General features: G+C 44.1%; 1 protein-coding gene across 3 annotated transcripts in view; it reads left to right on the top strand.

Annotated features, from left to right (window-relative positions):
* TMTC4 (transmembrane O-mannosyltransferase targeting cadherins 4) overlaps positions 1-25,839 on the top strand; it is a 60,139-nt gene extending 34,300 nt beyond the window's left edge. Inside the window, exons 8-19 of one of the 3 annotated variants that reach the window (XM_045588769.1) lie at positions 133-297; positions 1,068-1,270; positions 2,812-2,983; positions 3,076-3,207; positions 8,803-8,882; positions 9,803-9,910; positions 10,003-10,144; positions 17,323-17,437; positions 18,454-18,566; positions 23,996-24,065; positions 25,431-25,600; positions 25,712-25,839. In XM_045588769.1, the coding sequence (XP_045444725.1) occupies positions 133-297; positions 1,068-1,270; positions 2,812-2,983; positions 3,076-3,207; positions 8,803-8,882; positions 9,803-9,910; positions 10,003-10,144; positions 17,323-17,437; positions 18,454-18,566; positions 23,996-24,065; positions 25,431-25,579 (1,449 nt within the window). In that variant the 3' untranslated portion in view covers positions 25,580-25,600; positions 25,712-25,839. Of the gene's footprint in view, positions 1-132; positions 298-1,067; positions 1,271-2,811; positions 2,984-3,075; positions 3,208-8,802; positions 8,883-9,802; positions 9,911-10,002; positions 10,145-17,322; positions 17,438-18,453; positions 18,567-23,437; positions 23,559-23,995; positions 24,066-25,430 lie in introns of those variants that run through there. The other 2 variants (XM_045588770.1, XM_045588771.1) reach the window with 2 other exon arrangements.
* Positions 25,840-26,310: the final 471 nt, after the last annotated feature.

Genomic DNA, 26,310 nt, shown 5'->3' with positions numbered 1-26,310 from the left:
GCGCGTCTGAATTCTAAAATAGCCAGCCTTTTAAAGCACAGTGTCAGCACAGTTCAGGTAGAATTGTGCCTGGCTGGGCCACACTTCTGTTTGAAAATCTGTGACATGGGGGGCTTTGCGGTGTCTTTGCAGAGCATTGGCGTGCTCAGAAACGGGGGTCTCCTCTCCAGAATGGCCCTCCTGGCTTTGGGGGGAGCCGGGGTGCTCTACGTGCGCTGGAAGATCATGGGCACCGGCCCGCCGCCCTTCACCGAGGTGGACAACCCCGCCTCCTTCGCCGACAGCATGGTGGTCAGGGTGAGTTCCGGGCGTGTCCACCCAGTTCCCCTGCCTTTCACCCAGCACACCCACAAAACCCCTAATCAGCGGAACCCCTCCGTGTTTGTTTGCCATCACGAAGGACACTCCAGGATGGAGCCAGGCTTTGAGCAGGCGGAAGCCCCCCTGTATTTCCATTCTAATCAAAATGGAGAGGTTCCTTCTAACGTCAGGCTTCTCGCCGGCCTCATTAGTGTCTCCTAACCCCGAGACTTTCGTTATAAAGGAAATTGGCATGGCGGGGTTAAGATAAAATATAGCCGTGTCAGTGGTGCCTTTAAAAGTCTAATGGTGTCAAGACTCCATTGCAAAGGTTGGCTCTCTCTGAAGGCCAGGGTGCCGGCGCTTTCATAGAGCAGTGCGTTTCACAGAGACGGAAACCAAGAGGAACAGCATGGAATCCTGGTCTTACGTTGTGAGGCACACAGGTGACCCCCGGGCCTCAGATTTCCTGGGTCACAGACTTCGGGCCTCTCTACGCAAGTGGGTCACAGTCTGATCAGAAACGGGATAGCTGTATAGCAGAGTCTGGCGGCTACGCTGCGTTTTTCTCTCTTAAAATCTCCGTGCATTTTCATAAATTGCAAATTAGAGCCCCTCGCCCAACGTCGAAAGTGGCCACATTTTATCTTCTCTCACTGCTCTCCTGGAAGAGAAGCCTGCGGATGCCTCCCAAGTGAAGTTAGGACACATACGTACATTTTCAAGTTTAGTATGAAGTAAATGTTTGTTTTCCTTTTGACTGACAGGCCATAAACTATAATTACTACTATTCCTTGAATGCCTGGCTGCTGCTGTGCCCCTGGTGGCTCTGCTTTGATTGGTCAATGGGCTGCATCCCCCTCATTAAGTCTGCCGGGGACTGGAGGGTAATTGCACTGGCAGCACTCTGGTTCTGCCTAATTGGCCTCGTATGCCACGCCCTGTGCTCTGCAGACAGTCACAGGAGAAGGTAAGAGACAGCGCCGAGTTTTAACTCCCGCCCCGGGTTAAGTCAGAAGCATTTTGCTGAATCCATCACCGATCCTGTTTTAACGATCCTGTGGAAGTAATGTCTGCGGACATTCATTTCTGGTGCGTATTTTTGACGAGGAGGAGTTCACCCACTCGGAACCCATCGCTGGCTCCAACTGGTGGGGAGTGAACTTGGGATAGGGGGTATGGATGACTGCCTTATCTCCCCCTCCTCCCCTCCGCCTGAAGTAAGTAGCATTTTGAGATCCTTTTCTCGGCAGGTGGTAAAGAGTAATTTATGGTCAGAACAGAGGGTGTAATTGATGTGTGTGGTGCCCGTTATTTCACAGTTCTCCTTCAGAAAACCCTGGTGATTGCCATAGTGATTCTTTCTGTTGTTGTTTGGGACAAAATAAACTGCTACCCCAAAGAGACTCTTCTTTTCTCACCAAAAAAAAAAAAAGGGGGACGGGGGGGGGGGGGGAGGTTATTGAGAATAAAATTGGAGGAAAAACAAATGTGTTTCGTGAGAAAGAAAATGATTTAAGATGATTTCCTTTTCATAGAAGTATGGATTTAGATTAGTAATTTCTCAAAATCAATTAAGGTTCAAGTTTTAAATTGGTTCGTAATTCTAAAAGTCGACAAACTTCTGCCCCAGTTCATTTATACGTGTGCCATTAGACTTTATTTTTAACATACTGTAGGCACAGGGACCAGGAAGGAGCCAGCAAATTTGACCTAGTTTCCCAATTCATCCTCTTGTATCATATGGGACCTTAGAAATGATAGCCTGGTCCAGCCGCCTTCTACTTGACTGAACTTTTTGGGTTGTAACCCCCAAGATGATATTAGTTTATTTCAGGTTTTATAAAGTTGAAGCTAATTAATTAATATTATCCCTGTTAAGTTCATAGGTGAATTTTTTCCCCCTATATAAACTATGTTAAACTAATTGGGACCAACATCGACTGAGCTGTTCAATACCCACATGGTTTGAGGTGTGTTAGGAGTAGATGAATTAAGAAGGCCTCACAAACAGAGTCATTCTAACCTCATTGTTATGAATCGTGTGACTTTATCCTTATGCTTGATGCTGAGTGCCTCTGTGAGATTTTTACATCTTTTTTTTTTTTAAGATATATTTTATTGATTTTCTTACAGACAGGAAATGAGAGGGATAGTAAGTTAGAAACATCCATGAGAGAGAAACATCAATGAGCTGCCTCCTGCACACTTCCCAATGGGGATGTGCCCACAACCAATGTACACACCCTTGACCGGTATCAAACCCGGGACCTTTCAGTCCGTAGACCAACACTCTATCCACTGAGCCAACCCGGTTTCGGCTACACCTTCTTTTAATATTGCCAGGCTAAACCCTCTCTGCTGATGACAGCGTTTTGCTGCTGCCAGTACCTTTTCTCAATGGATGGCATGGGGGAGGGGGGAAGCCTTTATTATTATTTTCATGTTGAGTAGCACGTTTTCTTGAGATAGTTACAAATAGCCATTTGCATATAATTACTCATTTTCCAGGATCCTCACGCTGGGCCTGGGATTCCTCGTTATCCCATTTCTCCCCGCAAGTAACCTGTTCTTCCGCGTGGGCTTCGTGGTGGCGGAGAGAGTGCTGTACCTGCCCAGCGCGGGGTACTGCATGCTGCTGACGCTCGGGTGCGGCGCCCTCGGCAAACTCACGCCGAGAAAGGTACTGGCCAGGAGGGGGCCCTTCGGAACCAGGTGGTTGGATGGTTGGACGGAGTTTCCTCACGACATTTACCATGTCTCTCTGTTCTCAAGAAACTGATCACTGCTCTCGTACTGGGGATTCTGTTCCTAAACACGCTGAGGTGCATCATTCGCAGTGGCGAGTGGCGGAGCGAAGAACAGCTCTTCAGAAGCGCCCTGTCTGTGTGCCCTCTCAATGCCAAGGTGCGTTGGCTGCCCTGTGTCCTTAGAGAGACGTTCCTAGGAAATTGTTTTCCATTCCAAGACTGAATAAGAAGAATGTTTGCCTTCAGACAGAATCTAGCATAAGTCTGGGTTTCTCTCTCTCTCTCTTTTGATAAAAATGTATTAAAATTCCCCTGAGCCAAAATAATTCAGAAGAAGCTATTAAAGCCAAGCAGTATCTGCCCTGGCCAGTAGGACTCGGTGGGGCTTCATCCTGAGCACCGGAAGGTTGCTGGTGTGATTCCCAGTCAGGGCACGTGCCTGGGAGTGTTGTGGGTTCGATCTCCAGTAGGGGGAATGTGTGACACAGTCTGTAGATGTTTTGATCTCATATCGACGTATTTTCTCTTTCTCCCTTTTCCCTTCCTGTCTCTCTAAAAAAAAAATCAGTAAAAATACATTTAAAAAAGACAATGTCAGTGAAGCAAGGGTTTACTGAAAGGAAGTGTTACCTCCTTTTGAAGTGGTGGCAGGGGAGCTAACACCACACATCCAGGCTGCGCTGGAGGCGGGCCACAGCTGAATCACACAGAGCACGCTTTTTAAAATACTACATGCTCTGGCCATAGCATCCACCAGTCTCACGCCATCATTGGAAGGTGATAGTACCTACAAATAGACAATCATTGGATTCAGGAAGTTTATTTTTTTTATTTTATTTTATTATTTTATTTTTTTAATATATTTTATTGATTTTGTACAGAGAGGAAGGAAGAGAGATAGAAAGCTAGAAACATCGATGAGAAAGTGTCATCGATCAGCTGCCTCTTGCACACCCCCTACTGGGGATATGCCCGCAACCAAGGTACATGCCCTTGACCGGGATCGAACCCGGGTCCCTTCAATCCCCAAGCCAACGCTCTATCCATTGAGCCAAACCGGTCTCGGCTGGATTCAGGAAGTTTAAATTGTGCTATGTGATAGTGCTGCTACACATTTGTGTCACCTGTGGTTTCCCTGCTCATAATTCCTTTTGTTAGGCTGGGGCAGTGGTTGGCAAACTCATTGGTCAACAGAGCCAAATATCAACAGTACAACGATTGAAATTTCTTTTGAGAGCCAATTTTTTTAAACTTAAACTTCTAATGCCACTTCTTCAAAATAGGCTTGCCCAGGCTGTGGTATTTTGTGGAAGAGCCACACTCAAGGGGCCTACAAGCCGTATGTGGCTCGCGAGCCACAGTTTGCCGACCACGGGGCTGGGGGGAAATAAATGTATAGATTTTAGCCAAAACCGGTTTGGCTCAATGGATAGAGCGTCGGCTTGGGGACTGAAGGGACCAGGGTTCGATTCCGGTTAAGAGCATGTACGTTGGTTGCGGGCATATCCCCAGTGGGGGGTGTGCAAGAGGCAGCTGATCGATGACTCTCTCTCATCGATGTTTCTAGCTCTCTATCTCTCTCCCTTCCTCTCTGTACAAAAACAATAAAATATATATTTTTTTAAAAATGTATAGATTTTAAAATGGGTAGTGTTTTTGTTGAAGCCGTCTGGAAGGAATTTTTCCGCTTGGATTCTTCCTGAATCCAAGCTCTTCGCTTCATTGGCTCTGCCTGCTTGGACGACACTAAACTTTTTTGAACTTTCAATGCCCTTAGTAAAGGGGGCCAATAATGCCCATCTCTTGAGTTTGTGTCGAGGCCTTCCAGAAACCTGGCATCTGACATGGCCTCACAGGGTAGTGAGAACATAGCAGGTGCTCAAGAAATGCTGGCTTTCTTAGGCTCATCTTAGTTTTGGTTGTCACATTCACTGACAAGAAGGGAATGTTACTTGCTCAAAGTGGGATCCCAAGGGGTTAGGTTAGAAGGATGTCTGTTCATGGAGATCATTATTACTAAACTAGAGGCCCATGCACAAAATTCGTGCAAGGTCTCGGCCCTCACAGCCCTGGCTTCATCTGGAAGGTTGTCTGGAAGTTTATCTGGATGTCGTTCCGCTGTTCAGTCGTTCTGCTGTTCAGAACGGATATGTTGATTTGCATATTACACTTTCATTAGTATAGGTAAGGGTTCATTCTGCCTTAGATCATAAGAATTGGATGCTCCAAATGAACCCTCAGGAGGTAGAAACAAAGAGCTTCCTACAGCTCTCTCGTTTTTACATTCTCTACGAAAAAGCAGTGATTTCAGGTAAAGTTATATGAGCAAATCTAATGAGTAGTTGACATCTTATTGTGACCTTGAAGCAAAGAATAGCATAAAAAATACTGACTTCTTGTCTTTTTTTTTGTGGATTTAAAAAAACCCTTGATCATGCTTTATAGCTAAGAGACTTAGATTAAAAAAAAAGTGAATTATTTTAAACTTAGCATTAATTTGATTTGTTTGCCTACCCATTACTAAAAACAAATTGTCTGTGATTTAATTTTATGCATGTTAATAGATTTGTTTTATTTTTACTTGGTATTTGAATAGCAGAAATTATGTCTCCTATTTATGTATTTCTTTCCAAAAGAAACTCAAATTTCTTTGTAGTGGCTCTATCATTAATCTCCTTATATTCCCTTTAAGGTTTTTAGAGAGAGTATATTATTATTATTATTATTATTGTTGTTGTTATTATTATAAACTAGAGGCCCAGTGCATGAAATTCATGCATGGGGGGAGGGCCTTCAGCCCAGCCTACACCCTCTCCAATCTGGGGCCCTTCGAGGATGTCCGACTGCCGGTTCTCACTGCCTAAGTGAGCAGTCGGACATTCCTCTCACAATCGAGGACTGCTGGCTCCCAACTGCTCACCTGCCTGCCTTCCTGATTGCCCCTAACCGCTTCTGCCTGCCAGCCTGATCACCCCCTGGCCACTCCCATGCCAGCCTGATTGATGTCTAACTGCTCCCCTGCCAGCCTGTTTGCCCCCAACTTCCCTTCTCTGCCAGCCTAACTGCCCTCCCCTGCAGAGTTGATCACCCACAACTGCCCTCCCTTGTAGGCCTGGTCCCTCCCTACTGCCCTTCCCTGCTGGCCATCATGTGGTGGCCATCTTGTGTCCACATGGGGGCAGGATCTTTGACCACATGGGGGCAGCCATATTGTGTGTTGGAGTGATGGTCAATCTGCATATTACTCTTTTATTAGATAGGATGGGAGAAAGTGAGGCATAGAAAAATGGAACTGGTGTTATCTAGCTTAGTGATCTGAGTGGCTAGATGGAGACCTGATATGATATAAGTTACTCCAGTAAATGGGGGAGGTGAGAAATGGGGCATGTGTATGGAACCTACCGTGTTTCCCCGAAAAGAGGACATCCTCTGAAAATAAGACCTAGCACATGGAAAGATAAGACATCCCCTGAAAATAAGACCTAGCGCAACTTTGGGAGAAAAAATTAATATAAGACACTGTCTTATTTTCAGGGAAACAGGGTATCTATGTGTCCTACTGACATGACTTCATATGTTGTAGACCAGAAAACACAGGGTGTGCACACATGGGCACACCCACAGTAATTCTATGTCTTCTTCAAAAATGGACCTGGTGGTGATAGTCCTTTCTAAGAACTTTTTTTAGTGATGCCATTCAGTCCGAGCAAAGGAGAGATTATATTTTACGTTTTTACTTTCCACTATAAATTGAAATGTTATAAAATTGTCTTTACTTTCTTTTGTTTAGGAAAAAAAAAGCTAGGTTGATTTCAGGGCAGAGATCTCATTAGGAAGACACTGGTTTCCTTCAACTCCATTACAGGAGGTACAGTTTTTGCACTGGTATCTACTTTATGTTCAATGAATATTAAGTAAGCAGTTGACACCTGGTTCTGGAATAGGCCCAGATTTACAAACAGGCTCATCTTTCTCAAAAGTTTGCAATGTCTAGGCAGTGCTTGGTCTTCGTTTGAACAGTGCTTTTGCATATGGTACGCACTCAGTATTAGTGACTGAATTGAGCCAAATGGAAATTAAATTCCTTGAGCTTACTGTGGTGAAATGCCATGTATCTACCTAAGTTGACAGTCATTTCTAGATGTTTTTTGTTTTGTTTTGTTTTTGTCTTAATATATTTTATTGATTTTTTACAGAGAAGAAGGGAGAGGGTTAGAGAGCTAGAAACATCGATGAGAGAGAATCATCAGTTAGCTGCCTCCTGCACACCCCCCACCAGGGATGTACCCACAACCAAGGTACATGCCCCTGACCGGAATCGAACCCGGGACCCTTCAGTCCGCAAGCCGAAGCTCTATCCACTAAGCCAAACCGGTTTCAGCCATTTCTAGTTTTTAAGGCTTTAATGTGTGTGTCACTTTTGTGTCAACTCTGGGATACAATTCTAAACTCTCTTTTAACAATGAAAGGATCACATCCCACAATGAGGCATTTCCTTTAAGGAGGGATCCGGGATAGATTATAGGATTTTCAGGTGCTTAGAAGATTTTAGATTTAACATCCACCCTTGGCAGGATGTTTGAAACGAGCTGGTTTTGTTGCTGGTGTTGAAACCGCCTTCCGTTACTGTGGCTTTTACCTCCTTTGCACTCACACGTCCTCGGGCCGCAGCTGGCTTTCTCTGTGGCTTCTGTGCTGGGTCATTGCCTCAGCTCAGGAATCACAAAGGCTGGAGGGAAAGCTCACGTCTAAATAGGGTTTTTCAGTCTCGTCCCTTCCCCGGAAACAGAAATCACTCATTCTTTTAAACACTATTTTAAGTAAATGGTGGCCGGGTTATTTTGTTTTGTCTTTTTAAGGTGGGTTATCCAGGCAGCTGTTTTCTGTTCAAATACTTCCCCTCCCATAACCCCGAGGATACGGCTGGCCTCTGGGCCAACCCGTGTGCCAGTGCTTCCTTCTGAGCGCCGTCAGGTTGTTAAGGAGTGCCCCAGAACAGAAATGACGGCAGCCTGAATGCCCAGAGTGCCCTCGCCCTCCCTCATCTTCCCGCATCTCGCCTTGCAGGTGTCTGGCAGAGGGTGTCTGGCAGAACACCGTCTGTGCTGCAGAGGGCACTTGAACTCTTTGTTTGAGCTTTTTATTGAGAAAACAGAATTTCCCCGGAACAAAGGAAAGCAGCGGGAGCTCTGGGTGGAAGAGGCGGGAGCGTGCCTCAGAGCTCTCTTTGTATTCTGGGGACCACAGGCACATCCCTCCCCGGCTGGATTCTCCAGATTTGGTTCTTTTGTGTGAGGGGCCAGGAGGTGGAGTAACGTGTCTCCGCTGGGGCTGGGAGAGGCACAAAATCAAACCATTTAGAGCATACTTTTCAACAGCTGACCGTGGCGTTAACCAGCCTCCGAGCTATGATTTAAAGATGATTGCACCTACGAATGGACAGTAATTTGGGCCAGGAAGTTTTAAATTATGCAATGTGCTGTGCAGTAGTGCACGTTTCTGTCACCCGCGGCATCCCTGATTGTTATCTCCCTTTCTTCTATTCTTTTCTTACACGGTTTCGCAAGCCCCTAGCCACGTCTGTAGGGTTTTAGCTAAAGTTCTGGTGCCCGGGGGCCGGGTGGGAGGGGTGGGGTTGTTTTGGTTTTAAATACCATTACCTTTTGTTTTCATTTAGAAGATATGATAGTTATCCCTATTCTGAAGAAGAAATCTTATCAGCTAATGACCAGGTTTTTATCTCTGTTTTCAGGTTCACTACAATGTTGGCAAAAACCTGGCTGACAAAGGCAATCAAACAGCTGCCATCAGATATTACAGGGAAGCTGTAAGGTACTGAAGGCATTCTGTCTCATTTATATATATGCACTAGAGGCCCGGTGCATGAAATTTGTGCATAGAGGAGGGGATCCCTCAGCCCGACCTGCACCCTCTCACAATCCAGGACCCCTCGGGGGATGTCCAACTGCCCTTTCGAAATCTGGGACTGCTGGCTCCTAACCGTTCACCTGCCTACCTGCTTGATCGCCCCTAACCACTCGCCTGCCTGCCTGATTGCCTCTAACCCCTCTGCCTGCCTGATCACACCAACCACTCACCTGTCTTCCTAATTGCCTCTGACCACTCTGCCTGCCTGCCTCATCACCCCTAACTGCTCACCTACCTGCCTGTTCTCCCCTAACCACCTCTGCCTGCCTGCCTCATCACCCCTAACCACTTGCCTGCCTACCTGCCTGATCGCATCTAACAACTCTGCCTGATTGCCCCTGAGCACTCTGCCTGCTTGCCTGATCACCCCTAACCACTTCTGCCTCAGCCCCTGCCACAGTGGCTTCTGTAAGGTCGTTCGACTGTCTGGTCTAATTAGCATATCATGCTTTTATTATTATAGACTCTTTTAACTTTCTAAAGTTAAATACCTGTCCCCTTACCCTAGCCAGTTTGGCTCAGTGGATAGAGCATCGGCCTGTGGACTGATGGTTCATAGGTTCAATCCCGGTCAAGGGGACATGCCTGGGTTGTGGGCTCAATCCCCAGTGAGGGCCGTACAGGATGCAGCCAATCAATGATTCTCTCTCATCGTTGATGTTTCTGTCTCTCCTTTTCCCTCTAAAATCAATACAAGTATATTTAAAAATAAAAAGCTGTCTCCTTAACGACCCCAACTTTAAGATACCCTTGCCAATTCCTGAGAGCTTAGTGAAGACAACTGAACATTAACAGATGGCTTGGTTTCTTCTCTTCACTTTCAGATTAAATCCCAAGTATGTTCATGCCATGAATAACCTTGGAAATATTTTAAAGGAAAGGAATGAGCTACAAGAAGCGGAGGAGCTGCTGTCTTTGGCTGTACAAATACAGTAAGCATTGTTTTTAGAATTCTGCTCGTGGCAAAGAAATGAGGGCCTGAGCCTTTCTCTTCCTTGTTTTCCTTTTCAAACTGCTCTTCCAGGCCGGACTTTGCTGCAGCGTGGATGAACTTAGGCATCGTGCAGAACAGCCTGAAACGGTTCGAAGCTGCCGAGCACAGCTACCGGACAGCAATCCGACACAGGAGGAAGTACCCCGACTGTTACTACAACCTCGGGCGCTTGGTAAGTGGCCTGCGACTGCAGAAGAAAAGTTTGCTTTTTTCTTTATTTATAATAAAATGAAGATACTAATACCCCATACAGTTCTTTCACTTAAGTTTATCTCATTTGAAGGCTGCTATTTGATTTCCTTATATTTAACTTCTAAAGCTTTAATTAGAGAGCCGTCCAACTTGAATTAGCCAAGCTTAAGAGAGCACAGAGTCAATAGGTCAAACCAAAGAATAAATTAGAATTTTTAAAGTCCCTTGTGCCTTGCACTCCTAGGGATAAGGTAACTTCCTGATAAACATTAGTTCCTCTGTTTTGAAATCACAAATACTGAGATTTTAAAAAACATAAACCTATAATGTGATTTCTTTGATTTTTTTATTTTTATTGAATTTATTGGGGTGATATTGATTAATAAAATTGTATAAGTTTCAGGTGTACAATTCTATGATACATCATCTGTATAGTATATATCGTGTGTTCACCATCCCAAATCAAGTCTCCTTCCATCCCATTTATTCCCTCTTTACCCTCTTCTACCTCCCCCATAGCCCCCCCTCTGGTAATCTCCAATTGTTGCCTGGGTCTAAAGGGATTTCTTTCTCTTCTTTACTGAATCCCTTCACCTTTTTCACCAAGCCCCTTAACCCCCTTCCCCTTTGGCAGCTATCAGTCTGTCTCAGTATCTATGGATCTGTTCCTATTATGGTTGTTCGTTTATTTTATTCATTGGATTCCACATATACGTAAAATCACATGATATTTGTCTTTCTCGGACTGGCTTATTTCACTTAGCATAATGCTCTCCAAGTCCATCCATGCTATAACAAGGTGTAAGATTTCCTTCTTTTTTTTTTATGGCTGAGTAGTATACCATTGCGTAAATATGCCACAGCATTTTTATCCTTTCATCTTCAGGGGCACTTGAACTGCTTCCAAATCTTGGCTATTGTAAATAATGTTGCAATGAACCCCTATTTTCATATATTAATTCTAATTAGTGTTTCTGGTTTCTTGGGATATATTCCCAGAAGTGGAATTGCTGGGTCTTGAGGCAGTTGCATTTTTAAATTTTTGAGGAAACTCCATCCTGCTTTCCACGAGGGCTGCACCAACAGTGCATGAGGGTCCTCTCTTCTCCACATCCTCTTCAATACCATTACTTGTTGATTTATTGATGACAGCCATTCTTGACAGGTGTGAGGTGATATCTCACTGTGGTTTTAATTTGCATTTCTCTGATGAGTAGTGATGTGGAGCATCTTTTCATATGTCTGTAGTTCTCTCTGGGGAGAGGGGCTGCAAGACAGTAAAACTTTCAGCATAATCATGTAAGTAGAGACCAAAAAATTCAATCACACACAAAGCAGGTGGACCCTTGCAAAGTTAATTAAGTGAGAATAAGGGCTAGCTGAGGGGCAGGCACAAATCAGGTGTTATCTGAATCCCTGCATTGGTGGTTACTGTCTCTATTTACTGTGTCTTTTAAACTAGTACTTGCATGATATATCGTACTTGATTCCATATGAATTCCTTTTTTATTCTTTTTTTTTTGGGGGGGGGGAGTTCTTTTTTCATTTCATTGCATGCAAATGATCTAAACCTACAGCTTTGTAGGTTATGCTTTAAAGCCCTAATACTGAAATAGTCTTATTCCTTACCCCTAGTAGCTGCCTGTCACTGCAATTCCTTGGGATTTGGAAAATACAGGATTTAAGCTAAATGTGCCTTCTGTAAGAATTACATCCCAAGAAAGGAAGTTGGAATATAAAGCTTAGGTTTTTATCATGTGTTCCAGTGCTTGGAATTCATTCCCACTTTCATGTAGAAGATCATGTATACTGTTAAATAGGCTGATACTTGTCCTGGCTGGCGTGGTTCAGTGGGTTGGAGCATCATCCCATACACCAGAAGGTTGCAGGTGTGATTCCAGTTGAGAGCACATACCTAAGTTGTGGGTTAGATCCCCAGTCAACGCATGTGCAAGAGGCAACCAATCAATGTATCTCTCTCATGTTGTGTTTCCCTCTTCCTCTCCCTTTCTCCCTCATCCGAAAATCAGTAGTAATAAAATAATTTAAATAGACCGAGACCTTTATTGCTCTCTGAGTATATTGTTTACTAATTATGCTGCCATGAAGTGATCTTCCTCTTCCCTCTGCCAACTGTTCTTGCTTATTTAAAGATTTTGTTCTCCATTGTTGTTTAATTATCCAGCCTTGGCCTGCTTGACAGCTTAAAAGCATTAAGAGCTTAATCTTTTAACAGCTCAACCAATGCATTTATATATTGACAAATAAAATGAACAAAATAACTTAAAAGTTTCTTTTTAAAAAAACCCTCCTTAAAGTAAAGGCAAAAATAAAGGAATGGGACTATATCAAACTAAAAAGCTTCTGCACAGCAAAAGAAACAACAAAACAAAAAGACAGCCAACCAGATGGGAGAATGTATTTGCAAGCAGTAGCTCCAGCAAAGGTTTAATTTCCATAAAGAACTCATAAAACTCAACACAAAGCAAACTAACAACCCGATCAAAAAGTGGGAAGAGGACCTGGAAATACACTTTTTCCCAGAAAACACACGAATAGCCAATAGATACATGAAAAGATGTTCAACCTCACTGGCAATGAGGGAAATGCAAATCAAAACTACAATGAGATTCCACCTCACACCTGTTACAGTGGCCATTATCAATAAGACAAGCAGTAACAGTGTTGGAGAGGCTATGGGGGAAAAAAGGAACCTTCATTCACTGCTGGTGGGAATGTAGATTGATATAAGCAGTCTGGCGATTCCTCAAAAATTTAATAGAGCTACCATACAACCCAGTAATTCCTTTGCTGGGGATATATTCACAAAGAGATGTATACCCCTGTGTTCAATGCAACATTATTCATGGTGGCCAAGAAATGGAAACAACCAACGTGTCCTGTAATAGAGGACTGGATAAAGAAGATGTGGTAAATATATACAATGGAATACTACTCAGCCATATAAGAAAGGATGAAATAGCACCATTTGCAACAACATGGATGGACCTTGAGAACATTATGCTCAGTGCCATAAGTCAGTCAGAAAAAGCTAAGAACTGAATAATTTCACTCATATGTGGGATATGAAAGTGAAACTCGTGAACACAAACAGCAGTGTGATGATTGCCAGAGGGAAGGAGCTGGTGAGAGGAGATTTGATTTTGGGTAGTGGGCTCATGGTGCAATATACAGATCTTGTAACGTAGAAACCCACACCTGAAACCTATATGTTCATGTTGACCAATGTCACCCCAATCAATTTAAGTAAATATTTTTATTTTATTTTTAAATATATATATTTTATTGATTTTTTACAGAGAGGAAGGGGGAGAGATAGAGAGTTAGAAATGTTGATGACAGAGAATCATCGACCAGCTGCCTCCTGCACACCCCCATTGGGGATGTGCTCACAACCAATGTACATGCCCTTGACTGGAATCGAACCCGGGACCTTTCAGTCCGCAGACTGATGCTCTATCCACTGACCCAAACCGGTTTCGGCTAAGTAAATATTTTTTAAATCCTCTTTAGTCACTGTGTAGTAACAGGGGACAGAAATGTATTTTGATTTCTAGATCCAGATAAGAAAAGAATATAATGCTGTTCTCCTGTGAAACAGGAATTGGCAAGAGCTGGATTATTTGGGACATATTACTGATAATAGAGAACTATAACAATAGTGACTGGGATATTTACTAGAGACACATCATTATTGCAGGGACTAATTGCATCAGGCAGGATCCATTCAGGAAAATAGAAACCATTGCAAGTATTTAAATAGAGAAGATTTAATATAGGGAATCAGTTAGACAATTGTTAAAAGGCCAGAAGAACAAAAATGGAAAGGTGTCAAGGGAAACAAAGGGGAGGAAGGGGAAACCATCTCCAGAGCTACCACAGCCTCAAGAGCTGAGGTCATTAAGGCAGAACCACTGCTTCCTGCCTTGGCACTGTGGAGGAAGGGACATAGGCACTTCAGAGATGCTGCCAAGAAATAGAAAGGAGTGAGAGTAGAGGGAAAGCACTACTCCACTCTTCCTACCAGCTGATAATCACCTCTGACTCCTATTGGCAGAATCTTAAGGAGTGTAGTATGGAGAGTATAGAAGGACAGGCATAGATCTAATAGATATATAACATGTGCATTACATATCCATTTTCTGGGTGCATAGTTCTTGCTAAATTACCATTTGTCTCTGCTTTCCTTAAAGCACTTCTTCACTTTGTATAGAAGCTATGAGAAGGATGAAGGACAACATGAAATAAAAGTAAATTTCAGTCTGTTGTTATTCTTTATTTATTTAGTTTTTTAAAATATATTTTATTGATTTTTTTACAGAGAGGAAGAGAGAGAAAGAGGGACAGAGAGCTAGAACATTGATGAGAGAGAAACATCGACCAGCTGCCTCCTGCACACCCCCCACTGGGGATGTGCCCACAACCATTGTACATGCCCTTGCCCGGAATCAATCCTGGGACCTTTCAGTCTGCAGACCAATGCTCTATCCACTGGGCCAAATCAGTTTCGGCATGTTGTTATTCTTTAATAAATAGTAATAATAATCTTATCTAATAAAAGAGTAATATGCAAATTTACCATATCTCTGCTACACCCATAAGCCATGCCCACCAGCCAATCAGAAGTGGGTATGCAAATTAACTCAACAAAGATGGCTGTGGCCATGGAGAGAGCAGGAAGATTGGGTTTCCCTGGCAGTGGAGGTAGCCAAGCTTTCTGCCTGCTCTTGCCTGCCTTGGCATCCGCTTAAGGCTACAAAGTTTCAATGATAGAAGATAAATCCCAACAAAAATGGCTGCGGCCACGGAGCATGCAGGAAGCTTGGCTTCACTCAAGTCTACAAAGTTTCAATTGTAGAAGGTAAATAAATCCCAGATGGGTCGCCGGGGGTGTGTGGCCAGCCTGCAAACCACCATAGGCCTCTCACCCAGGCAGCCCCATGCCCCAAGGGAACCATCACCCTGATCTGGGACACCCTTCAGGGCAAACCACCTGGCCCCACCCATGCACCAGGCCTCTATCCTATCTAATCCTCCTATCTAATAAAAGAATAATAGGCAAATTGCCAAAACTGGTTTGGCTCAGTGGATAGAGCGTAGGCCTGCGGATTGAAAGGTCCCGGGTTCGATTCCGGTCAAGGGCACGTACCTTGGTTGCGGGCACATCCCCATTGGGGGGTGCAAGAGGCAGCTGGTCGATGTTTCTCTCTCATCAACGTTTCTAACTCTCTATCCCTCTAAATTCCTCTCTGTGTAAAAATAAATAAAATATATTAAAAAAAAAAAAAAAAAGAATAATAGGCAAATTAACTGTCACTCCAACACACAAGATAACTGCCCTCAAGTGGTCAAAGATTACTGACCCCATGTGGACACAGATGGCCAGCAGGGGAGGACATTTAAGAGGGGCCAGGCCTTCAAAGGAGGGCAGTTGGGGGCAATCAAGCCTGCAGGGGAGGGCAGTTTAGGGGAACCCAGGCCTGCATGGGGAGAGCAGTTTCGGAGACCAGGCCTGCAGGGAGGGCAGTTAGGGTGACCATGCCTGCAGGGAAGGGCAGTTAGGGGCAAACAAGGCTGTCAGGGGAGCAGTTAGACATCAATGAGGCTGGCATGGGAGTGGTCAGGGGTGATCAGGTTGGCAGGCAGAAGCAATTAGTGGCAATCAGGAAGGCACACAGGCAAACAGTTGGGAGTCAGCAGTCCTGGATTGTGAGAGGGATGTCCCTCAAGGGCTCCTGGATTGGAGAGGGTGCAGGCCGGGCTAAGGGATACTCCCCTCCCAACCACCCACAAATGCATGAATTTTATACACCAGGCCTCTAGTAATAGTCATAAATAGCAATATATGTGAGAAATTATATTGTTGCTTAAATGAAGTTATGCTGGTTTTCCTGGGTTTGTTAGAAAGAATGTCACCACAGATTTTTGTCTACTCAAATACACGTCATTTGCTGGAGAGAACTGACCAAGAAATCAATGGGAACATCAAATATAGAGAGACAATTAAATGTTGGAATAATTAGTAGTCTAAATTATTTTCAATGTTTTGAACTTTTCATATCATTTCCTTATTTAAGGTGTAAGATTCAGAAACTTGAGTTTCCAAGCCTCGTGGGAAATTCTGACAACATCTTAAGCAAATGGGTATTTGTAAATGTTTTCATAATTCATTATATCTTTTTTGCATAACATGCCACCTATTTGCGGTGTGGGTCACAGGGCAAGGCAAAATGTTTCTGTTTCCTAAGGAAAAGACAGACCTGACAGTAAGAAAATAGCCTTAAACTCTGATAAATGTTATCATTTGTACTTTGTAGAATTAAAGGAACCAGGTTCATTCAGATGAGATGTGCATTTGAACTGAGTTAAAGAGGGCAAGAGGGTCACCTGCTAAAAAATCCATCACTTTCTCCCTTGGCGAACTTTTGGTAACTATGCAAATTGAGAGCCAGCCATTTGGTTTTCTGTTCCAAAGTTAGATAGCATTGCCTGTCAAAAGAAAGCAATAGATAATCCTCTCCTTTCTAAAGGAGGCTAGCAGGCTCCAAATGACCAAGGGTTCTACAGCACCACTTACGACTTTTCCAGGGAGTTTACAAGTCTGGTCTCATAGTTGTTTATGAAGCCCAGATGTAGGCAGGAAGAGGCACAAACCACGGTGAAGTTGACACATGCTTGAATCACATTAAATATTTTATTTACCCTTAACTAAAAACTTACCGAAGAGGGACTGTGTGAAGTCTTCCTAGAAAAGGAATAGTGATTAAGTTTTTAACTTGTCTCTCATCAACTAGCCTGAAATATGATTTGACACCTGGAGTCACTGAGTTATGGGTTCCAGGTAAGATGTTGTAGGCTGGAGAGCTAGACCACCTGGTTCTAAGCCGGCCCTACTATTTCTAGACGTATAACTTTGGATATGTTACTTAATTACTCTGTGCCTCAGTTACTTCAGATGTAAAATGGGCATAGATGTCTACTTCTTTGGGATTGTTTTGAGTATTAAGTAAATTGATATGGAAAATTAGAAAGTCAATCCAGGTTAGATTTTATTTGATTTGGGGTTTGGTTTCAGTTATGTCTTAGAGGATAAAAATACTGGAAAGTTTATTTTCCCGGTCCATGCTTTGTTCTCAGTATGCAGATCTAAATCGCCACGTGGACGCGTTGAATGCATGGAGGAACGCCACTGTGCTGAAGCCGGAGCACAGCCTGGCGTGGAACAACATGATCATACTTCTCGATAACACAGGTACGGAAAGGTGAATTGCCTAAGTCAGGGGAATCGTTTCCTGGGGCAGTACCACTGAGTCTCTAGGAAATGGAGACTTTTGGGGAGGGTTTTCCTAGTGTGTGCTAGAGTTGTTGTTTTTAAAAATTGTGATGGGTTTTAATATTTTGCATTACAAAATGTCTATTCTTCTAGAACATGGAGCTTCCTTTGATATATTAGAATATAAATGCCTGGGGGAATGGTACTTGGCTTAACATTGGAGTTGAGTCATGATGAAGAAAAATGTGTGCTTACCTCCCATTTCTCCGAAGCCTGTTCTCTGGCAGCACCCAGCAGCCGGGACCCTGGAGGGAACCAAAGGGAGCCGCAATGCTCTGGGCTTGTGCAGTGGGCGGTGCTAGGTCCTTGCTCTAAAGCTCATGGACTGTTCTCAAAGCACATGCCCTCAAACGTCACTCAGAGATTCTCATTTTATATATAATGCTAACAACGGCCTTGGCGATCTAGTTCCTTAGCCTTTGGCAGACTTTATCTAGGAGACATCTGCTCCTCTGGTTTTAAAAATTCAAGCATCTCCTAAGAAATGGTAGTTTTCACGTGGCCGACTCTGGAGCCAGTGAGTAGGCCATCTAATGAGTGTGGAGAAGAGATGCTTCATTGTTTCTAATGAAGGCATAGAACATGTCCTTCAGTACGAAACATATCCCGTGATTAAAGTGTTCCTGCGACGTTCTTATTCCGCAGACTTCTTTTCTCTGATTTGGGTATAATTGGTGTCTGGGAGAACATTAAAATTAGGTTTCATACAACATTTAATCAAAAGCGGTTTCTGTATTACGTCGGAATGGCACTGGGCTGCATTGGCTTTGCAACTATTAGGATCGTGTGTGTGTGTGTGTGTGTGTGTGTACACATTTACATTGATTTTCTTAAGTAGTTAATTCATAATCATTGTGTCTAATGCACGTAAACCCTGCTAGAGAGAAACCAAAAATATTAGTACTTTTTTTTTTTTTTTCCTTTTTTACTCATAGGTAATCTAGCCCAAGCTGAAGCAGTTGGAAGAGAGGCGCTGGAATTAATACCCAATGATCACTCTCTCATGTTCTCGTTGGCAAACGTTCTGGGAAAGTCCCAGAAATACAAGGTGTGTGTAAACTGCAGGCCGTGCTTCATGCAATGAATGCCAACCTCTGACAGAAACCATGCATGTTACTTGGGCCCAGTTAAATTCAGAATTAGACCAAAACAGGGGGAGCAGTACACCGGTGGGGCTTGGTCAATTTGCTTCCTGGAGAAGTTGCCCCAAAAAAGGGTCAGACTCTGTGTTCTTTGTCATTGGAATTCACTGCCATTGCTCAAATTTGGACTGGAGGAGAAGCTCAAGAAGAGGTGCATCATAGCAGATGCCCCAGCCCCACCCTGGCGAGAAGCTGTGAGTCCGCCCCTTGCAGTGGGACTGGTGCTCTGGTTTAGGTGTGGGTGACATCTTCCACACAAAAGGAAATAACAGCCCACAGAGAATGCAGGACTGCTTCTTGCTGCTTCCAAGTGTTTCCTCATCGCAAGTTAAGTTTAGGTCATCTGCACGGCCCTAGAAATTCCTGGCCAATGAAAAAACCCAAGATCACTTATCCGGGCTCTATCTGACTGGGTTGGCCAGGAGTAGACTGTGAATCCGAAAAGGTGTGCTGAAGAAGGACTCAGTGTTGCTAATACTGGTGATATCAAGCTTTAATTCTACCAGCATCACCAAGGGAGCGTGTTAGAACACAGGTGTCCACCGTCCTCCCCAATACATTGTCGGTTGCGTAAGGTCGGGGGATTGGCAGTGTTAGCCGGCATCCTCGGTGTCTAACACAGACGCTGCAGAAAACACTTTTAGAAGCAGCCTTTAGTCCATGCATGAGGGACATTTTTCCTTTTAAATTTTGATTTTAATCGCACTAGGCATCAAGGTGGCGATTAATTCATACTTGTCCTGTTATTTACCTCTCCTGTCCTGCCCATTAGGTATCATTGCCAGTATCATTTCCTATAACAACAGTTAACATATTTCTTGCATTTATCTCATTTTTTAATGTCAGGTTGTTTAATAGCTTCAATATCCATCTTAGCATTTCTAGGTTGTACTCCAGAGATGACTTTTTGAAGGGTTAAGTTTTATTTTTTTACGGATCTATTTGTGTAGGGGTAGGGGTGCAGAAAGGAGGTGAGGTGTGTGTGTTTCCCTTCTAATGACCTTTTCAGCCATCTGTGTCAGCCTGGGGCATCTTGGGGGAGGCCAGGGACCACCTCCAGTGAGTCCTCAAGAGTCAGCTGAGGTGAGGAAACCAAAATGAAACCTGAACTGAGGGGCTTGCTATGAACTCTTCAGGAGCTGCCCAAGGAGGGTGGTACATTATGAGCTGTGAGTCAGCCACCTCGCCCTGGCTTCATACATTTTTTAAATTCGAGATTTGGAACTTTGAACCACTGATTAGGGTTTTCTCCCACAGAAGTGACACCTGTTGCTATTGGTCAGCCATTGCAACCTGTTCCTGCAGAGCCCCGGGCGGGCGGCTCTGGAGAGGAGGCTGAGGTAGGGCTCACGGGGTACCCAGAGCCTGGCCTCCAGCTCAGCACGGTCCCCACTGGGTCAGATGCCTGCTGCCCGTCAGCTCCCTTTCCACCTAAGCTTTTGCTGTTTCAGAGTCTCATGAACTTTTGATGAGTCTCTTTGGTGAGCCTGGAGCCTTTTTGAGGTCAGAGTCCTCGGTCCTATTTTTCCATCTCCACTGCTGCCCAGCGTGCTAATGGGCCTCTATTAAGTGCCCCAGGAGTAATTGGGAAATGGCTGAATGCGCCTCACATTTGGCTCTGAGACATTTAAGCTTCCAGAATCTCTGTTGAGACTTTGATGTGCAGAGTGAGTGTTCTCGTTATTATATCCCGGTGACTACGGGACATCTGCTTATGCGAGCAGCCCTTTTTACCTAACAGCAGTCACTTAACCAATCCTTACTTTACTCATTTTTCAACAGAAATGATAGAGGGGAAAAATGCACAAGAAGGTAATTTATAACTACTGAATGGTGTGTATATGTGTGTATATATACTAGTATATACAGTAATTTTAGTTCAATGATTATTAAATGAAATTCTAAGGATCATTAAAACCAACTAGATTTGATATAACTTATTGCCATTTAATTTCCAATTTATGGCTAATGTGGTACAGCAAAAATATAAGAATAATGTTTTAGTGCTTAAAATACTCCCTCTCGACCTAATTCCTCTTTCTATATTGCCTGTTCCACAGATTATGTTTACAGAGCAGTTTCCCCAATTCCAGATATTTATGTCACATCTTCATGAATTTCTTTGGCCACATCTACATATTACTTTTTTTTATTATTATTTACTTAATTATCTTTATTTAAACTTTTAACACAGATACATGTATTAAAGTGGAAACATAGTATTGCTACAAATGTAAGGTAACTGAAAATAAAATAACTTTTCTAAATCTCAGGTAGGCACTATTGCTGGCCAGGGCTCTGATCCTGAGGTTTGCCTTCTTTTAGCTTCAAAGGGAGAATAGCAGACGTTGAGGTTGTGGCCCCCAAATCACCACCAGACAGAGACTTTTGTGTGGGGTGAACGGGAAGAAAGGAAGGCAAATTAGAGGGAACCACTCACTTCCTATGTGACTTGTGGTTTCATTTTGATTCTGGACTGCCTACATTAGGCCCTCGTTGGAGCAGGCTCCAGGATGACCCTTGTGAAACTCTGTCCGTGGTTTAAGGGTGCTGCCCTGCCAGCCAGTGTGGTTGAACTGACCTCTGACTGCCCCATCCGCTCCACATAGACATAAAGACCCTGGCTTATTCCCTCGTAAGGCCTTTCTCTGTCTCACATGTTGCCCTAAACCAGTGGGCAGCAAACTGCAGCTCGCGAGCCACATGTGGCTCTTTGGTCTCTTGAGATTTTAGCAAAGGCCAGCTTAGGAGTACCCTAATTAAATTAACAACAATGTATCTGCCTATATAGTTTTTTTTTTTATATATATATTTTATTGATTTTGTACAGAGAGGAAGGGAGAGAGATAGTTAGAAACATCGATGAGAGAGAGTCATCGATCAGCTGCCTCTTGCACACCTCCTACTGGAGATGTGCCCGCAACCAAGGTACATGCCCTTGACCAGAATGGAACCCGGGACCTTTCAGTCCCCAAGCCGACACTCTATCCATTGAGCCAAACCGGTTTCGGCATCTGCCTATATAGTTTAAGTTTAAAAAATTTGGCTCTCAAAAGAAATTTCAATCGCTGTCCTGTTGATATTTGGCTCTGTTGACTAATGAGTTTGCCAACCACTGCCCTACCCCTTTGTTAAGTCCATCTTGTCTATTGCACTTCAGAAAATAATATTCTTTTCCTTTTCTGTGAATGAAAAAATATACCTGATTTAAAATGGGAGTTTATTTATTTATTCCTTGGCATAAATCAGCATGTTACCTGGGTCTCTAAGCATCCACACACTCCCACAGAAGATCAGTTTATAGACAGTTCATTGCTCTCTGGAACAGGCATTACAAGGCCTGATCTATGAGCATTTTCTGGGCCTTGAATGCCCACAGACGTTTGTAATGGAAACAGGCCTATGGCCCAGACCTGCCTCCCAAGCCCACGTACAGCCCCCGGGGCCAAGGAAGCCTCTTTTCAAGGTTGCCCCAGTGCTGTCTGAGGGGGAGGTTGTCCAGCCCACACTCTCCGTGCCCCCAGACCTGCCCTTCCTCCCGACACCTCTTTTGTCAACGTGCCATCATTTTCCTATCTTCCAGGCTCATTTTTTCCTCCCCCATCACCTCGCTGGTTTTCCTGTTTTCCCATTCCTTCCCACCCAGCCGCCTCCTCACCTCTCGGGGTTCAGGCCCTGCCTAGCCAAAGGCGGCAGCCCCTAATGGGGCGTAAGCCCTGAGACCCTCCCTGTGCACAGCGCCCCGAACATTCCCACACCTGACTGCGGCGCCACGCCATCTTCAATGATGTCCACACGGGTGGGCATTTGAGAAATTAGTTCATCAAGCAATGAGTCCAGCGTCCTCCAACTCCTGACTTGGTTTTCATCTGTCAGCTTTCTCTCGCTAGCACCTTGGGCATGTCTCGGAGCGTTTTAAACTAGACTCAGATTCCCTGGCTTTCCTATTTCTCAAATTTTAGGTTTTAAATGGAAATATTTAAGAATCATCAGAAATAGCACTGCTACTTAGAAACTACTACAAGTCTATACAGTTCACTTGATTCCCCCCCCCCCCCCCCCCCCCCCAGGTGTTCCTAAAAGAGCAGGAAAATCTTAGGCCTCCTTGAAGGAGCTGCAGCTTCTAAAACGTGGGATGTGGGCGCCGTGTCTGAGCTGAGCTCTGAGAGGGATGCTTGCCGACATCCTGTGTGCTGTCCTCCCCCGTGGACGACGTTTCTAAAACACCCACATTCTCCTGCCACTTCTGTCGAGAAGGTGGTTTCAGAGATGTCCGCCCCGCTTCCCAGCCTGCTCCTCAGGAGTGCCGCTGGCCATCCTGGAGCAGGGGTACGAGACGTCTTACACTTTATAAAGTGCTAGGACCTGCCGTGGGAAGCCCACCTGGAAAAACCCGCCAGCCCAGGGCACCGACAGAATGAGCAGACCTGCCCCCACACTGGAGAGCTCACTGGGCCCTTTGGCACCAGGAGTAGGTGGCGGGAATGGCTGTCCCCAGCAGGTGTCGGTGAGACCCACCAGGTATCTTGATTTCTCCACATTTGGGTGGAAAGGGACCAGCCAGCCGGCCACGGCCAGTAATGATCAGGGAAGCAAACACTCAGCCGTGCTTCCTCTGACCTCACTGGAAGTGAGCTCTACATGAGGGAAATGCAAATCTATAGAAAGATCCGTTCACACACACCAGGGGCAGGTGGTCACCGGCATGTACAGTACTGCGATGGCTCAGGTGACAGGCGGCTGCCTCTCCCTCATTCTCTCTGCTCATTTTTTCCAGCTGAGAGAAGGGGCTGCTTCTGGGCTTTGGGCTGTTGGGGGAGATCAAAAGAGCCCCAACTCCTTCCTACCTTGAGTCCCCTGAAAATGAGCTCCTTGATGCTAACTGAAAAGGACACTTTCAAAAGAGAAGAGGAGAAAGGGACACCTTCATAGGTATTTTCAGCAGTCCAGCCCTTTTCAGTCTTTGACCTTCACTTGCCCTCCTCCGCACCGAGCTGAGCTACTTGCCTGAAGTCCGAGAATTCCTGCCATGTCATTGCGGCAGGTGGCAGAGCTCATTAGCGTATTCATTTTCTCTCTTCAGCCACCATCGCTTCCCATGTCTCCCACTCCACTAACTATGACCCTGTCCCCTTTGCCCTGTCACACGCTCCCCCGTTGTCCTTCCAAGCCTCTTCTCAACAGGGCGTGGCTGTGCTGGGCTTCCCAGTGTCCCCGCGAGAAGGATGAGGTGGAACCAAAACAGCACATTAAGAGTTCGGAAACCATAGGCAATAACACTGTGCACTGGTTTTGTATTGTGTGCATTACCTTTTTATGTATCTCATTTTTTTAGGAATCAGAAGCGTTATTCCTCAAAGCAATTAAAGCTCATCCAAATACCGCAAGTTACCATGGCAATTTGGGTAAGGAAATTTTTCCATTTGGATCATATGGAGAGTCTGTGTAATTTTGATGAGATGGGTGTATTTCTGTAAAACTGATACTGGAAGAGTAGTTTTTCAAACCTAGCCTGTATCATCTTTCAAAATGTATGTGTTGTTTTTTTTAAAGACATTATTATACTAAAATGGGAGGTAAATAATAGTCATATTTACAGATCTTAGCTATGTGACCAGAACAGCCTCCCACATCATTCACTCTGATGATAAAACTTGGGTTTTCTTTCTTTATGCGAAGGGTTTTAGGAATGCTAAACAGATGTGCTGTGGAATTTTGCTGTCTTACTTTCAGCCTTGTCCTGTCTTGCCTAGTGGGCCTTCCATTCTAGCCTGTCCTCCACTTTCTTCTGTTCTCCTTTGCCTCAGCTAGAAATGCATTTGCAAAGATTTGTCCCCTAGAATTCCTTTCTTCCGTTATACATCTCAATAACTAAGATTTTTAGAGCACCGTAGGTTGATGTTCAAAATGCTCAATCGTGTGACTATTTTCCCCCCCACCAAATCTGTTCCCTACAGACTCTGTAGTCATGACCCATGCCTGGTTGCTCTTCTGCCCGTCTAGCAAGTTGGTTTTACCTACACAATCTTTATCATCTTCAGAAGCTCGCCATTCTAATAATTAGATTTACTCTAGGGTCAGACCTTGATGTGAGCGCCCTTATTTTCAACTGGCAACAAAGAAGCTATTATTTGGGGGGATCTTTTTTTTTTTAATTAATATATTTTTAATTGATTTTTACAGAGAGGAAGGGAGAGGGATAGAGAACTAGAAACATTGATGAAAGAGAAACATCGACCAGCTGCCTCCTGCACACCCCCCACTGGGGATGTGCCCGCAACCAAGGTACATGCCCTTGACCGGAATCGAACCTGGGACCCTTCAGTCCGCAGACCGACGCTCTACCACTGAGCCAAACCAGTTTCGGCTGGGGGGGTGGGGGGTGGATCTTAATGTAAAATAAATAGGGCTCTGAGCAATGAGGGTGCCCAGCCTAGTTATTCATCCTGGCTTCCTAGACATTTCATGGCAGGACTGAGAAACGTAAGGCACTCTTCCCTTTTACCTTTTATGTAAGAATGTTGCTGTAGGGAGACGGCTCATGCCTAGTGATACAAAGACCCCCCAGGACTGACTGGGGGTGTTTCAGCGGACAATCACGGGGAGTGTGATTCCAATAAATAAAGGCTGTGGTACAGGCAATATTGTTTTAAACACTGATTGTTGAAAACAGTTTCAGAGGCTCTTCAGAATTTCTTTGTCGAAGTGGTTGGGAACACGGCGAGGTATTGAGAGCGTGCCCAGTGAAACGCCTCTCTTTGCTATTTCAGCTGTGCTCTATCATCGTTGGGGGCATCTGGACCTGGCCAAAAAACACTATGAGATCTCCCTGCAGCTTGACCCCGCGGCACCGGGAACTAAAGAGAATTACGGTCTCCTGCGACGCAAGCTGGAACAAATGCAAAAGAAGGACGGCTGATCCTTTCTCTTCTTCCATTTGGCGTGTGTTTGTGTGCATGAGGCGAATCGCTAATATCCTATGGTCACGTTTCAACATTTAAAAATCTTACGTGTTCTTATTCTGTTTTCTTTTTTTCCTATGAAAACAAAGACATGCAAAAAGATGACAGCACCAGCAGTATATACTCTTGAATACGTGATGCGTTTTTTGCATTGAAGTTGTATTTTTTCAGACCACTCAAATATAAGTCCCAAGATTTCCAGAATGAAGTCTTTTTTTTTTTTTTTTTTTTTTAATGAAAAAGAAAAAGAGAAAAATATTATTTGGAGCAACTTACACTAGAATTAACCCTGCCTTCGGGATGTGAACCATGCTGTGTAAACTAGCATTTATTCAACATGGGCTGTGAACAGGAAATGACAAGCTGATTCCTACAATTTATGTAAATATCAAATGTGTCTGTATATTAGGCATTTTATTTAATGACAACAAAGGGTAAATTAAGATTTTTGGGTTTCTAAATCTTTTTTTTTAAATAATATAGTATGAACTTCATGTGTAAGGAAATATATTTATGTGTACTTTTATGTTTTGGACAGGGCAAATAATTGAGTGAAGAATGGAAATGTTAACATCTAGTACATTTATATACTTTTTCCTTCATAGGAAGAAGTTCACTCCTGCAATATTTTTTGGATTCTCCAACTTCTGTAGTTTCATAACACAGGAAATTGTGTAGCATTCTACAT

The sequence above is a fragment of the Pipistrellus kuhlii genome, unplaced genomic scaffold (assembly GCF_014108245.1).
Source record: "Pipistrellus kuhlii isolate mPipKuh1 unplaced genomic scaffold, mPipKuh1.p scaffold_m20_p_3, whole genome shotgun sequence".
NCBI classification, from domain to species: Eukaryota; Metazoa; Chordata; class Mammalia; order Chiroptera; family Vespertilionidae; genus Pipistrellus; species Pipistrellus kuhlii.
Note: the sequence above shows the minus strand (reverse complement) of the source record. Positions and strands in the feature narration are given on the sequence as shown.